At 48.5% G+C, this 14,015-nt stretch overlaps 1 protein-coding gene across 1 annotated transcript in view; it reads left to right on the top strand.

Moving 5' to 3' along the window:
• Nucleotides 1-3,508: 3,508 nt before the first annotated feature.
• The window catches only part of LOC137562252 (migration and invasion enhancer 1-like), a 79,355-nt gene continuing 68,848 nt past the window's right edge, over nucleotides 3,509-14,015 (top strand). Inside the window, exon 1 of the mRNA XM_068273585.1 lies at nucleotides 3,509-3,599. Within this exon, the coding sequence (XP_068129686.1) occupies nucleotides 3,509-3,599 (91 nt within the window). The remainder of the gene's footprint in view (nucleotides 3,600-14,015) is intronic.

Raw genomic sequence — 14,015 nt, 5'->3', positions numbered from 1 at the left:
GTGCCCCAGTATAGCCAGCATAGTGCCCCAGTATAGCCAGCATAGTGCCCCAGTATAGCCCCCCAGTATAGCTAGTATAGTGCCCCAGTATAGTGCCCCAGTATAGCCCCCCAGTATAGCTAGTATAGTGCCCCAGTATAGCCAGAATAGTGCCCCAGTATAGCTAGTATAGTGCCCCAGTATAGCCAGTATAGTGCCCCAGTATAGCCAGTATAGTGCCCCAGTATAGCCAGCATAGTGCCCCAGTATAGTGCCCCAGTATAGCCCCCCCAGTATAGCTAGTATAGTGCCCCAGTATAGCCCCCCAGTATAGCTAGTATAGTGCCCCAGTATAGCCCCCCAGTATAGCCAGTATAGTGCCCCAGTATAGCCAGTATAGTGCCCCAGTATAGTGCCCCAGTATAGTTAGTATAGTGCCCCAGTATAGCCAGAATAGTGCCCCAGTATAGCTAGTATAGTGCCCCAGAATAGTGCCCCAGTATAGTGCCCTCCCGCCCGTCCCCGCGGCCGCCGCTGTTATTACCTTAGCAGCGGCCGCTCTCCCCTCTCCAGCGCATGTGTTTATTCTAGCAGCGTATCTCCGGCTGCTCTGTGTGATGCGGAAGGAAGCAGAGCAGCGGCTTCCTGTAACGGCGATATGTATCGCCATTACTATGGTAACCGAGCCCTGCCTCCTTCCGCATCACACAGAGCAGCCGGAGATACGCTGCTAGAATAAACACATGCGCTGGAGAGGGGAGAGCGGCCGCTGCTAAGGACAGCGGCGGCCGCGGCCACGGGCGGGAGGGGGAGAAGAGGATGGCACACCAGGCAACGTTCCGCGGCACACTAGTGTACCGCGGAACACTGGTTGAAAAACACTGATGTAAAGTATAGAAAAACTGTAAAATTGCTTTAAAAATTGCTGAACAGAGCAAATTTCAAAGCATTTTTTTTTTGCCAAAAGCTGTTCACTTCCAGGTCAAAGTGTACTTCCAGAACTGCAAAATTGCTAAACGCAAACGCTCCATTATCGCTAAGCATAAATTGAAAATCGCTAGGCACATGCCAGGAACCGCTGCTACAAATAACTACAAAAAACGTTAAGCGTCTGTGATTACGCATAGCGATTTTTGGTGTGAACTACCCATAGATGAATTTGTATTCAGAACCCATTCTGAGATGATTATTAATTTAACATTATTTTATGCCCATAAAGTAATCCTGTGAGCACCCATTCACACTAGAGCGCTTTTCAGGCGATTTCAGCATCGCTGGAAATCGCTAGCGTTTTGAAAAGCGCTTGGTCAATGTTAAGTATATGTGGCTGTTCTCATTTAAGCTTTTTGTGTTTTTCAGCGCGTAACTGCACCATTTCTGAGTGGTTTTGAGAGATTAGCGCTTCAATGTTAAAGATAGGAGCGCTTCAAAATCGTTCACAATAATCAGCGTTTTTCCTGCGCTTTTACTCGGTAAATATTGCAGATTACCCATAAAACACTGCAGTTTACCCATAAAACACCTCTGTTTCCTGTGTAGTGGCCATTTCCTGTATGGGAGAGCGACCCACGTGCAGTAAAATGGCTAAATGCAAAACGCTGGAAAATGCAGAAAAACGCTATCCCATACAGTTAAAAAACGCTCAAAATACTATTGAGGAAAACGCCAGAAAAACACTCAGTGTTTGCGTTTAGCCATTTGTAGTGTGAACAAAGCCTTAGAATTGATTGTAACCAAAAGTTATCACATTTCAGAGAATAATAATTTATCTATTCAAATTAATGTATTAATACAAAAATATTGATGCAACTACACAAAGGAACACTTAAATACTATCTCAGTGATTGACTGCTAACTAGATATCATCCATGAAGAAATCAACTCCAGATAAACCTTTATTTTAGGTTTGGATAATGTGGAAAGTGGTATTTTACCTTCCTATGATTTCTTATTGCTCGCGAACAAAGAAAGCAGGAAAGCTGGCACTGCTGCAAGTGTTCAATTTATTGTAGCATAGGTAAAGTGCAAACGTGCAACATCTTGCAAAAGTGGCATGGAATAAAACACATACCCTTGTGAGAGGAGGCGTAGGTGGTGGTGGGTGCTAGGCACAGGAGGCACCAGCACCCACCACCACCTACGCCTCCTCTCACAAGGGTATGTGTTTTATTCCATGCCACTTTTGCAAAATGTTGCACGTTTGCACTTTACCTATGCTACAATAAATTGAACACTTGCAGCAGTGCCAGCTTTCCTGCTTTCTGTGTTTGCTTGCTACATGATGTCTCTGCTTGAGCACGCTGAAGAGGTTCCAGAGAAGAGGTATATTTAAGTCCTCCTGTGCATACAGCATGTTTCTGAAGCTGATCAATGCATGTCATACCGCTGTAGTGCCAACCGTTTGTTCTCTTTTGGTTTTACTTCTTATTGCTAACTGCTCCCACTGGATAGAATCTGCTCACTTCACGTCATTGGAATTTTCATGGCTGTAACAGCATGGTGATGGTGGTCCTGGGGGCAGAAAATAAGGGACTTGATGGGATTGTAACTCTTCTCAACATTGGAGAAAAGGATTTGCAGATATCACACCAACAAACACTGACCCAGTGCAGATCTGCTCCATGACTGAAGGTGGCCATACATCAGGTGACTTGGCGGCCAATTGACCATCCGATTCGATTATTATAATTGGAATTGGATAAAAATTGTCAACAAGTGCATGCCCGACCGACAATGTGACCAATTTTGGGCCGAAACATGCTGCAAGATGTAAGGCCAACTTGCTTGATCAGATGCGCGACAGTAACGGCGAGCGATATCGGGACAAGTGACGAAGCCCCCAGAGCTGTCTCTCCTAATGTAAAAGCTATACATGACCTATCTGTGGCCTTTGCTTGCTCCGGGCTACCTCTCCTGTTCATACATACGTGCCACGTGGTTGCCTAGCAACATGGGTGCGTGTGTGACGTCAGATGTCACACGCACGCTCTTACAACAACCACGTGGGGCGTGAGTGTATAGACAACGTAGGTAGCCCAGAGCAAGCGGAGGCTGCAGACAGGTAATGTATAGACTGCACGGGGGCATTAGACACTCGGGTGGACAGCGTCAGGGTGCCAAGGTGGATGGATGCGGCGTCACAAGGTCAATTTCTGATCAATTTTATGCTGAAATTGATTGGGAATCGGCCTGCGGTGTATAGGCAGCCAATCGATCTCTCTCTAAACAGATTTGATTAGAGAAAGATTTGTTTCTTGGTTGAATCTGCCCATCAGCGCTAGACCTTAACACCGGACCATGCCTCACCTGCTTTACCAGAAAAGGGTTTCTAACTTGTTACTTCCTCTATCTTTGTTGTAGATATGTGTAGTATTTAGTCCTAGATCAAGTAAGGGAAATTCTTACAGCAATAAAAACTGAAAACAGCTTCAACCCACGCTTTACAGTATGCAAAACTAAAATATTAAAGTTGGGGTTTAAGTTTGTAAACAAAGAACGATAATCATTAGCACAGTACTCCATAACAAGAATGAATTCCAAGTATGAGAACAAGCTTTGGATGAAGTCCACTGGTGTTCTGAATTATATTACGGCAATAAGGAGTGTCCACAGTAAAGATGGTATGTGTGTAGAAAGCATATTCATCAGAAGGTGATAATCTCTGCTGTGCGCTTCCTGATAGAAGCTGCTCAACTGGTTTGTAGCCTACTTGTAAAATTGTACTGTACAGAATGTTCCGTGTAGCTTCTCATCAGGCTCAGGGAAACCACTTATATCTAATATATCAGATGTGCCCAGCAGCCGACCTTTACATGAAAACTAGACTTGTTGATTACAGGTTGTCCAGCAGAAAGATACGTCTGTAAATGAAATGTATCTGGCTACATAACACTCATGATGTTTACCAAAGAAAAATATTTTACATAGTAATCATTTTAATGTGGCTTGACTAGTGGTGAAAGATGACTTATTCTATAAAATGATCCTGTAGTGAGAAGAATATGGAGGCTGCCATATTTATTTCCTTAATGGATCCCAAGGAGACATATGGAGGCTGACAAATGTATTTATTTTTAAACAATGCGCATTGCCTGCCTGTAAAGCTTTTAGTCATAGACCTTTAACCACCCTGGCGTTCTATTAAGATCGCCAGCGCGGCTGCGGGAGGGTTTTTTTTAAATAAAAAAAAAACTATTTCATGCAGCCAACTGAAAGTTGGCTGCATGAAAGCCCACTAGAGGGCGCTCCGGAGGCGTTCTTCCGATCGCCTCCGGCAGCCAGAAGTAACACGGAAGGCCGCAATAAGCGGCCTTCCGTGTTTTGCTTACTTCGTCGCCATGGCGACGAGCGGAGTGACGTCATGGACGTCAGCCGACGTCCTGACGTCAGCCGCCTCCGATCCAGCCCTTAGCGCTGGCCGGAACTATTTGTTCCGGCTGCGCAGGGCTCAGGCGGCTGGGGGGACCCTATTTCACCGCTGCTCGCGGCGGATCGCCGCAGGGCGGCGGCAATCGGGCAGCACACGCGGCTGGCAAAGTGCCGGCTGCGTGTGCTGCTTTTTATTTGAACAAAATCGGCCCAGCAGGGCCTGAGCGGCAGCCATCGGCGGTGATGGACGAGCTGAGCTCGTCCATACCGCTAAGATGGTTAAAGTAGAGTGACCAGACGTCCCGGATTGCCCGGGACACGTCCCGGATTCGGGGTCCGCTGTCCCAGGCTTAATGAGGTCCCGGGAAACGTCCCGCTTTCAGCAGCGGGACGTCCCGGCCTCGGGACTCTGGCCACTCTCTCCTCAATGAACTGGCAGCGGCGTCTATAGACGCCGTGCCAGTTCATTGCCTGCAGCCCCGCTCCAGCCTCCTCTTCCGGTGTCTGTTTCCGACACCGGCAGGCGAGCAGGGCTACGGCAAGATGGCTGCCGAAGCCCTGTACTGGAGACCTATTTGTGTCTCTAGTACAGGGCTTCGGGCGCCATCTTGCCGTAGCCCTGTCAGCGCGGGAGAGAAGAGCAGGAGGAACAAGACGGTCCCGGGACGGAGCAGCGCGCCAGAGGCCGGACACTTCTGCCAGGTGAGTAAATCATTGCTTTCTTTTCCAGGTGAAATGTTTGCCCGCATTAGGTTTCTTTTCCAGGTGAAATGTTTGCCCGCATTGTTTCTTTTCCAGGTGAAATGTTTGCCCGCATTAGGTTTCTTTTCCAGGTGAAATGTTTGCCCGCATTGTTTCTTTTCCAGGTGAAATGTTTGCCCGCATTGTTTCTTTTCTAGCGAAATGTTTGCCCGCATTGTTTCTTTTCTAGCGAAATGTTTGCCCGCATTGCGTTTCTTTTCTAGCGAAATGTTTGCCCGCATTGTTTCTTTTCTAGCGAAATGTTTGCCCGCATTGCGTTTCTTTTCTAGCGAAATGTTTGCCCGCATTGTTTCTTTTCTAGCGAAATGTTTGCCCGCAGTGCGTTTCTTTTCTAGCGAAATGTTTGCCCGCATTGCGTTTCTTTTCTGGTGAAATGTTTGCCCGCATTGTTTCTTTTCTAGCGAAATGTTTGCCCGCAGTGCGTTTCTTTTCTAGCGAAATGTTTGCCCGCATTGCGTTTCTTTTCTGGTGAAATGTTTGCCCGCACTGTTTCTTTTCTAGCGAAATGTTTGCCCGCAGTGCGTTTCTTTTCTGGTGAAATGTTTGCCCGCATTGTTTCTTTTCTAGCGAAATGTTTGCCCGCAGTGCGTTTCTTTTCTAGCGAAATGTTTGCCCGCAGTGTGTTTCTTTTCTGGTGAAATGTTTGCCTGCATTGCGTTTATTTTGTACCGACATGTTGCCCGCATTGCGTTTATTTTGTACTGACATGTTGCCCGCATTGCGGTTATTTTGTGCTGACATGTTGCCTATTGCGTTTATTTTCTGGTGTCCGGGGTAACTGTTACTACATTTATTATTTAATGGTCATAGATGGCTATGTTTGCTGCTTTGTGGTTACGGTATACTATTAGCATCACACAGTTTCTGCACACCCATGATGCAAAGTCTCGTTTGTCCACATCATGGCGTAAACACTGCTTTCTTATGCCTCGCTGTTACATCATTACGTTTAGCTCCGCCCATAAAATGTCATGGCCACGCCCATTTTTTCGGCGCGGCGCAACCCCCCCCCCCCCCCAGTCTTCGCCGCTGCGCGCTCAGTCCTCCCCACTTTTTGACCCCCCCACGCCCCCCTCCCCGTCCAAGGTTGGACCCACAAAAATATGGTCACTCTAGTTAAAGAGAATCTGTATTGTTAAAATCGCTCAAAAGTAAACATACCAGTGCGTTAGGGGACATCTCCTATTACCCTCTGTCACAATTTCGCCGCTCCTCGCCGCATTAAAAGTGGTTAAAAACAGTTTTTAAAAGTTTGTTTGTAAACAAACAAAATGGCCACCAAAACAGGAAGTAGGTTGATGTACAGTATGTCCACACATAGAAAATACATCCATACACAAGCAGGCTGTATACAGCCTTCCTTTTGAATCTCAAGAGATCATTTGTGCGTTTCTTTCCCCCATGCACTGAAGTTTCAGGCTGCTCTTTTCTTCCTGCAAACAGCTTTGCCCTTGTTTGTAATTCCTCAGTATGTGAAAGCCCAGCCAGTTCAGAGGACGATTTATCCAGCTTGTAAAAGATAAGAGAGAGAAGAGAGAAGCTGCTCTAATCCTAAATAACACACAGGCAGTGTGCATAATGGGGAGTTCATAGCAGAACCACAACACTGAAGAACTTGACAGCCTTCCAGACACAGGCCGACAAGACTGACAGGGGAAAGATACATTGATTTATTACAGAGACTGTGTTAAGGCCCATACTCACGGGGGACGGCCGTCGCCGCAACCGCGTGGCACGCGCATGTTGCGGCGACAGTTCCCCCGTGTGTATGATGCGCGCGCCCCCGAACCGTCGCCCGTCGGAGCTGTCGCCAGGCGATTGACATGTTCAATCGCCGGCTACAGTCGTCGCCGCAACCTCGCCGGAACTGTCGCTAGCCCCGCATGTGTATGCGGGCTAGCGACAGCTACCCACACACACCACACGGAGCTTCCGGCGGGGGGGAGGAAACTCGGCGACAGCTTCCGCCGCATCGCTAATCCCTCTGCTGCCGTGTGGATGCAGAGGGATTTGGCGACGAGCTGTCGCCGAACTGCCGCCGAACTGTCGCGCACACGCTCCCGTGTGCGGCGACAGCTACAATTGTACCCCCGTGGGTACTTAGCTTAAGTAGAAAGTGCTGCAGTTAGCCAGAACACATTAGAATAGCTTTTGGAACTTGTAGGATGATAAAAAACAGGATGCAATTTTTGTTACGGAGTCTCTTTAACAAGAATGCAGATCAGGTGTTTCTGACAAAAATCTGACAAGATTAGCTGCATGCTTGTTTCAGGTGTGTGATTCAGACATCACTGACCAGAAGGATCAGCAGGACTGCCAGATAACTGGTATTGTTTAAAAGTAAATAAAAATCGAATCCTTTATATGCCTCTCACCTCTGGTTCCTTTTTATGGCTGTTCCCCTGTACATGCAATAAAAGAGCTGTTACTACATAGGTGGTGAAGACTATCTCTCCTGCATGACGTGATTTGGGTCCTGTTCTGATTACACTTCTGCAGGGATGGATTCAGGGGAAATTGAGCCCTAGGCAAGATAGTGGCATCAGTGCACACCTACTGGCCATCTTGCTTTTTGGTAAGATTTGATGGAGGCTTTGGTCAGCCAGGCCCCTTGACACTCACTAAGCCTTAGGCACCTACCTAAGTTGCCTTGTGGATGATCTGGTTGTGCCCTGTTGACATGTTATTTTTATAGCATTGCTATAGAACGTGCAAGTTTTCACATCTTACTGTATTTATAAACTTGATCCTTTACAACATGGGCATGTGCACAGCGTACATATTTAATCACGGCCGGGAGACTTGGGCGCAGGATACAGCCGGTATGGCTTAACCTGCTGTTGCACCACTCCCGGCGACGTTAATTCCTCCTCTAGGTCCATGTGGATAGTGGGGAATGATATAATTCGGCTTCCAGCTGTTGCTGGAGGCTGAATTATAGTGTTTTAAAAGGGAAAACGTCAAAGTTTATACCCAACCCAGTGGCTGAGAAAGCAAAGGTGACTCGACCTAAGCAGTGTACCATGCTAGGACCTGTGCGAAGAGCCCCCTCCTCCCCACCACCACCACAATCCACTTTGGAAAGTAGTAAGGCAGACTTTCAGTCCGCCGTATCCCCCTTGAGCGGCAGCTGCAAAAGCCGCAGCAGGTTGCACACTTCCACCACTGTAGGCCACGGCAAGGGTAAGTTTATGGATGCCTGGTGAAGCCTAATGCTGTCATCTCAAACAAGTGAGGCACTAGGGCTTATCAATTGACAATGGATGAACCCCTAAAAACAACCACAAACTATAATCTCCGTCTGCCAAACTTTACACTTGGCACAATGCAGTCAGCCAAGTCCTGTTTTCCTGGCATTCCCCAAACTCAAACTCTTCCATGAAAGTGATTGGAACACCTGAATTCAGCAATCTGGAGGAGCACCCAATACTTTTGGCAATATAGTGTTTGCAGGAGCAGCCTTGAGCTAGATTGCTGCTATAGGGGCAATCAGACTACACTCGTATAGACACTACTTGGAAATGCAAGGAATATGTGGTGATAATGGAACCATACAAATGGGACCGTACAAAACCAGAAGGACACATACTGTATTTGTCAAGGTGTTTTATGAAGAAATATTTAACCCAACAGTTGAATTTATACTGATACCCGTGCTTATACTGTATATAGTAGATCAATATGTATAACAATATATGAAATTAAGCACAGATATTAAAAATATACTGCAGAAAAATATGAATGTGGATAAGGAAAATGCGAAGCATTAACATACAATGTGCTACTGTAGCTGCTTAGCAACAGCTTCTCATTGAACACATGTATTGGGGAAGGTAATCCGCTAGCAATATTCCACCGATTTGACACCATGTTAGAAATAACTCAGCAGTACTTAAGGTCAACTCGCCTGAATTCCAAATAGAATTCCATGTTTGTTGCTTCCATGATACTGTTTAGCCATCTCATACTCTTTCATCCCCCCCTCCTTTTTATTCCATTTTCCCAGCATCAGGGTCTGCTCCAATGAGTCCTGCCTTCTCATTGAGTGTCCAAAGTATTTCAGCTTCATCATCTGCATTGCTCCCTCCAATTAACACTAATGGTTAATTTCTTTAAGGATTGACTTATTGGATCTTCTCACAGTCCAAGGGACTCTCAAAAGTCTTCTACAGCACCACAATTCAAAAGGGCATTCTTTGGCACTCAGCCTTCCTTATGCTCCAACTCTCACAAGCATACTTTACTACTGAAGAAAACATGGCATTGATTATATGAACCTTTGCTGACATAGTGACATCTTTAATTTTATTACACTGTCCAGGTCTGTCATTACTTTCCTTTAAGGAATAAACATCTTTTCATTCTCCGTCTGTAGTGATCTTTGTTCCCGAGAACAGAAAGTCTGATACTACTTCCATTTCTTACCCCTCTATATGCCAGGAGGGAATGGGTCTTAATGCCATGATTTTAGTTTTTTTATATTGATCCTTAGGCCAAATTTTGCACTTTCCTCTTTCACCCTCTTCAATAGGTTTCTTTTTTACCTTCTGCCATAAGAGTAATTCATCTGCATATCGGAGGTTGTTATTTCTTCCAGCAATCTTAATTCCAGCATTTGCTTGATCCAATCCAGCATGATATACTCTGTATATAAGTTAAATAAATAGGATGACAATATACAACCTTGTCATACTCAGGGCCGGTCCTGGACTTTCTGCTGCCTGAGGCAAAGATCGTAAAGGCGCCCCCCCCCCCCAATATTTCTACATAACATGAGCGGCGGCCGGCGGCAGCCAGCCAGCCTTATCATCATCATCGTCACGTCGGCGGCGCTCGCTGCTCAGTGACTGACCGTGACAATCAGCCGCAGCTGTAGGTCCCCCCCGAGTATAGGTGGCCAGGCATGGGTGAGCCAGTAAAGTTGCCCCCAGTATAGGTTAGCCAGGTAGTTGCCTCCAGTATAGGTAGCCAGTATAGTTGCCCCCAGTATGTTAGATAGGCAGGCACCCCCCCCCCCCTCGGTATAAGTTAGATAAGTAGGTGCCCCCAGTACAGGTTAGCTAGGTAGGTGCCTCCAATATAGGTAGCCAGTATAGTTGCCCCCAGCATAGGTTAGATAGGTAGGTACTCCCAGTATAGGTTAGTTAGGTAGGTGCCCCCAGTATAGGTAGCCAGTATAGTTGCCACCTGTATAGGCTAGCTAGGTAGGTAGATGCCCCCAATACAGGTTAGATAAGTGCCCCCAGTATAGGTTAGATAGGTAGCTTCCCCCCAGTATAGGTTAGATTAGGTCGCTGCCCTTCAGTATAGGTTAGATTAGGTAGGTGCCCCCAGTACAGGTTAGATTAGGTAGGTGCCCCCAGTATAGATTAGATAGGTAGCTGCCCCCAGCATAGGTTAGACAGGTAGCTGCCCCCCAGCATAGGTTAGATAGGTAGCTGCCCCCCAGTATAGGTTAGATAGGTAGCTGCCCCCCAGTACAGGTTAGATTAGGTAGGTGCCCCCAGTATAGGATAGATAGGTAGCTGCCCCCAGTACAGGTTAGATTAGGTAGGTGCCCCCCAGTATAGGATAGATAGGTAGCTGCCCCCAGTATAGGTTAGATAGGTAGCTGCCCCCCAGTACAGGTTAGATTAGGTAGGTGCCCCCCAGTATAGGATAGATAGGTAGCTGCCCCCAGTACAGGTTAGATTAGGTAGGTGCCCCCAGTATAGATTAGATAGGTAGCTGCCCCCAGCATAGGTTAGACAGGTAGCTGCCCCCCAGCATAGGTTAGATAGGTAGCTGCCCCCCAGTATAGGTTAGATAGGTAGCTGCCCCCCAGTACAGGTTAGATTAGGTAGGTGCCCCCCAGTATAGGATAGATAGGTAGCTGCCCCCAGTACAGGTTAGATTAGGTAGGTGCCCCCCAGTATAGGATAGATAGGTAGCTGCCCCCAGTATAGGTTAGATAGGTAGCTGCCCCCCAGTACAGGTTAGATTAGGTAGGTGCCCCCCAGTATAGGATAGATGGGTAGCTGCCCCCAGTACAGGTTAGATTAGGTAGGTGCCCCCAGTATAGATTAGATAGGTAGCTGCCCCCAGCATAGGTTAGACAGGTAGCTGCCCCCCAGCATAGGTTAGATAGGTAGCTGCCCCCCAGTATAGGTTAGATAGGTAGCTGCCCCCAGTACAGGTTAGATTAGGTAGGTGCCCCCCAGTATAGGATAGACAGGTAGCTGCCCCCAGTATAGGTTAGATAGGTAGCTTCCCCCCAGTATAGGTTAGATAGGTAGCTGCCCCCCAGTACAGGTTAGATTAGGTAGGTGCCCCCCAGTATAGGATAGATAGGTAGCTGCCCCCAGTACAGGTTAGATTAGGTAGGTGCCCCCCAGTATAGGATAGATAGGTAGCTGCCCCCAGTATAGGTTAGATAGGTAGCTGCCCCCCAGTGTAGGTTAGATAGGTAGCTGCCCCCCAGTATAGGATAGATAGGTAGCTGCCCCCCAGTACAGGTTAGATTAGGTAGGTGCTCCCCAGTATAGGATAGACAGGTAGCTGCCCCCAAAACAGGTTAGATAGGTAGCTGCCCCCCAGTATAGGTTAGATAGGTAGCTGCCCCCCAGTATAGGTTAGATAGGTAGCTGCCCCCCAGTATAGGATAGATAGGTAGCTGGCCCCCAGTATAGGTTAGATTAGGTAGGTGCCCCCCCAGTATAGGATAGATAGGTAGCTGCCCCTAGTACTAGTTAGATTAGGTAGGGGCCCCCCAGTATAGGATAGATAGGTAGCTGCCCCCAGTACAGGTTAGATTAGGTAGGTGCCCCCAGTATAGATTAGATAGGTAGCTGCCCCCAGCATAGGTTAGACAGGTAGCTGCCCCCCAGCATAGGTTAGATAGGTAGCTGCCCCCCAGTATAGGTTAGATAGGTAGCTGCCCCCCAGTACAGGTTAGATTAGGTAGGTGCCCCCCAGTATAGGATAGATAGGTAGCTGCCCCCAGTACAGGTTAGATTAGGTAGGTGCCCCCCAGTATAGGATAGATAGGTAGCTGCCCCCAGTATAGGTTAGATAGGTAGCTGCCCCCCAGTACAGGTTAGATTAGGTAGGTGCCCCCCAGTATAGGATAGATAGGTAGCTGCCCCCAGTACAGGTTAGATTAGGTAGGTGCCCCCAGTATAGATTAGATAGGTAGCTGCCCCCAGCATAGGTTAGACAGGTAGCTGCCCCCCAGCATAGGTTAGATAGGTAGCTGCCCCCCAGTATAGGTTAGATAGGTAGCTGCCCCCAGTACAGGTTAGATTAGGTAGGTGCCCCCCAGTATAGGATAGACAGGTAGCTGCCCCCAGTATAGGTTAGATAGGTAGCTTCCCCCCAGTATAGGTTAGATAGGTAGCTGCCCCCCAGTACAGGTTAGATTAGGTAGGTGCCCCCCAGTATAGGATAGATAGGTAGCTGCCCCCAGTATAGGTTAGATAGGTAGCTGCCCCCCAGTGTAGGTTAGATAGGTAGCTGCCCCCCAGTATAGGATAGATAGGTAGCTGCCCCCCAGTACAGGTTAGATTAGGTAGGTGCCCCCCAGTATAGGATAGACAGGTAGCTGCCCCCAGTACAGGTTAGATAGGTAGCTGCCCCCCAGTATAGGTTAGATAGGTAGCTGCCTCCCAGTGTAGGTTAGATAGGTAGCTGCCCCCCAGTATAGGATAGATAGGTAGCTGCCCCCCAGTACAGGTTAGATTAGGTAGGTGCCCCCCAGTATAGGATAGACAGGTAGCTGCCCCCAGTATAGGTTAGATAGGTAGCTGCCCCCCAGTGTAGGTTAGATAGGTAGCTGCCCCCCAGTATAGGATAGATAGGTAGCTGCCCCCCAGTACAGGTTAGATTAGGTAGGTGCCCCCCAGTATAGGATAGACAGGTAGCTGCCCCCAGTACAGGTTAGATAGGTAGCTGCCCCCCAGTATAGGTTAGATAGGTAGCTGCCTCCCAGTATAGGTTAGATAGGTAGCTGCCCCCCAGTATAGGATAGATAGGTAGCTGGCCCCCAGTATAGGTTAGATTAGATAGGTGCCCCCCCAGTATAGGATAGATAGGTAGCTGCCCCTAGTACAGGTTAGATTAGGTAGGTGCCCCCCAGTATAGGATAGATAGGTAGCTGCCCCCAAAACAGGTTAGATTAGGTAGGTGCCCCCCAGTATAGGATAGATAGGTAGCTGCCCCCAAAACAGGTTAGATTAGGTAGGTGCCCCCCAGTATAGGATAGATAGGTAGCTGCCCCCAAAACAGGTTAGATTAGGTAGGTGCCCCCCAGTATAGGATAGATAGGTAGCTGCCCCCAAAACAGGTTAGATTAGGTAGGTGCCCCCCCAGTATAGGATAGATAGGTAGCTTGCCCAGGTAGGTGCCCCCTTATAATGGCGGAGGGGGGAGCCGGAGCCACGGGGAGGGCAGCCCGACCTCTCCCTCCCTCTCCCCGGGCCACCCTCCATGCTCCCCCCTCGGACTTTAGGCAGCAGAGTTAGCGCGCAGGGAAGCGCTGCTGTACACAGCCTGTTACTCACCTCCCTGGATCCGATCGCCGCTCCCGCCCTGCTGGTCTCCTCTCTGCAATGTAGCCGCTGATACACACGCGGCTGCTTCCTGTGTAAACAGGAAGCAGCGTGTGTAATGTATCAGCGGCTACATTGCAGAGAGGAGACCAGCAGGGCGGGAGCGGCGATCGGATCCAGGGAGGTGAGTAACAGGCTGTGTACAGCAGCGCTTCCCTGCGCGCTAACTCTGCTGCCTAAAGTCAGAGGGGGGAGCATGGAGGGCGGCCCGGGGAGAGGGAGGGAGAGGTCGGGCTGCCCTCACCGCGGCTCTGGCTCCCCCCGCTCAGTCACAGCCACTTCATCTGGTGCCGCCCCTCCACTTCCTGCCGCCTGAGGAAC

The sequence above is a fragment of the Hyperolius riggenbachi genome, chromosome 3 (genome assembly GCF_040937935.1).
Source record: "Hyperolius riggenbachi isolate aHypRig1 chromosome 3, aHypRig1.pri, whole genome shotgun sequence".
NCBI lineage: Eukaryota > Metazoa > Chordata > Amphibia > Anura > Hyperoliidae > Hyperolius > Hyperolius riggenbachi.
Note: the sequence above shows the minus strand (reverse complement) of the source record. Positions and strands in the feature narration are given on the sequence as shown.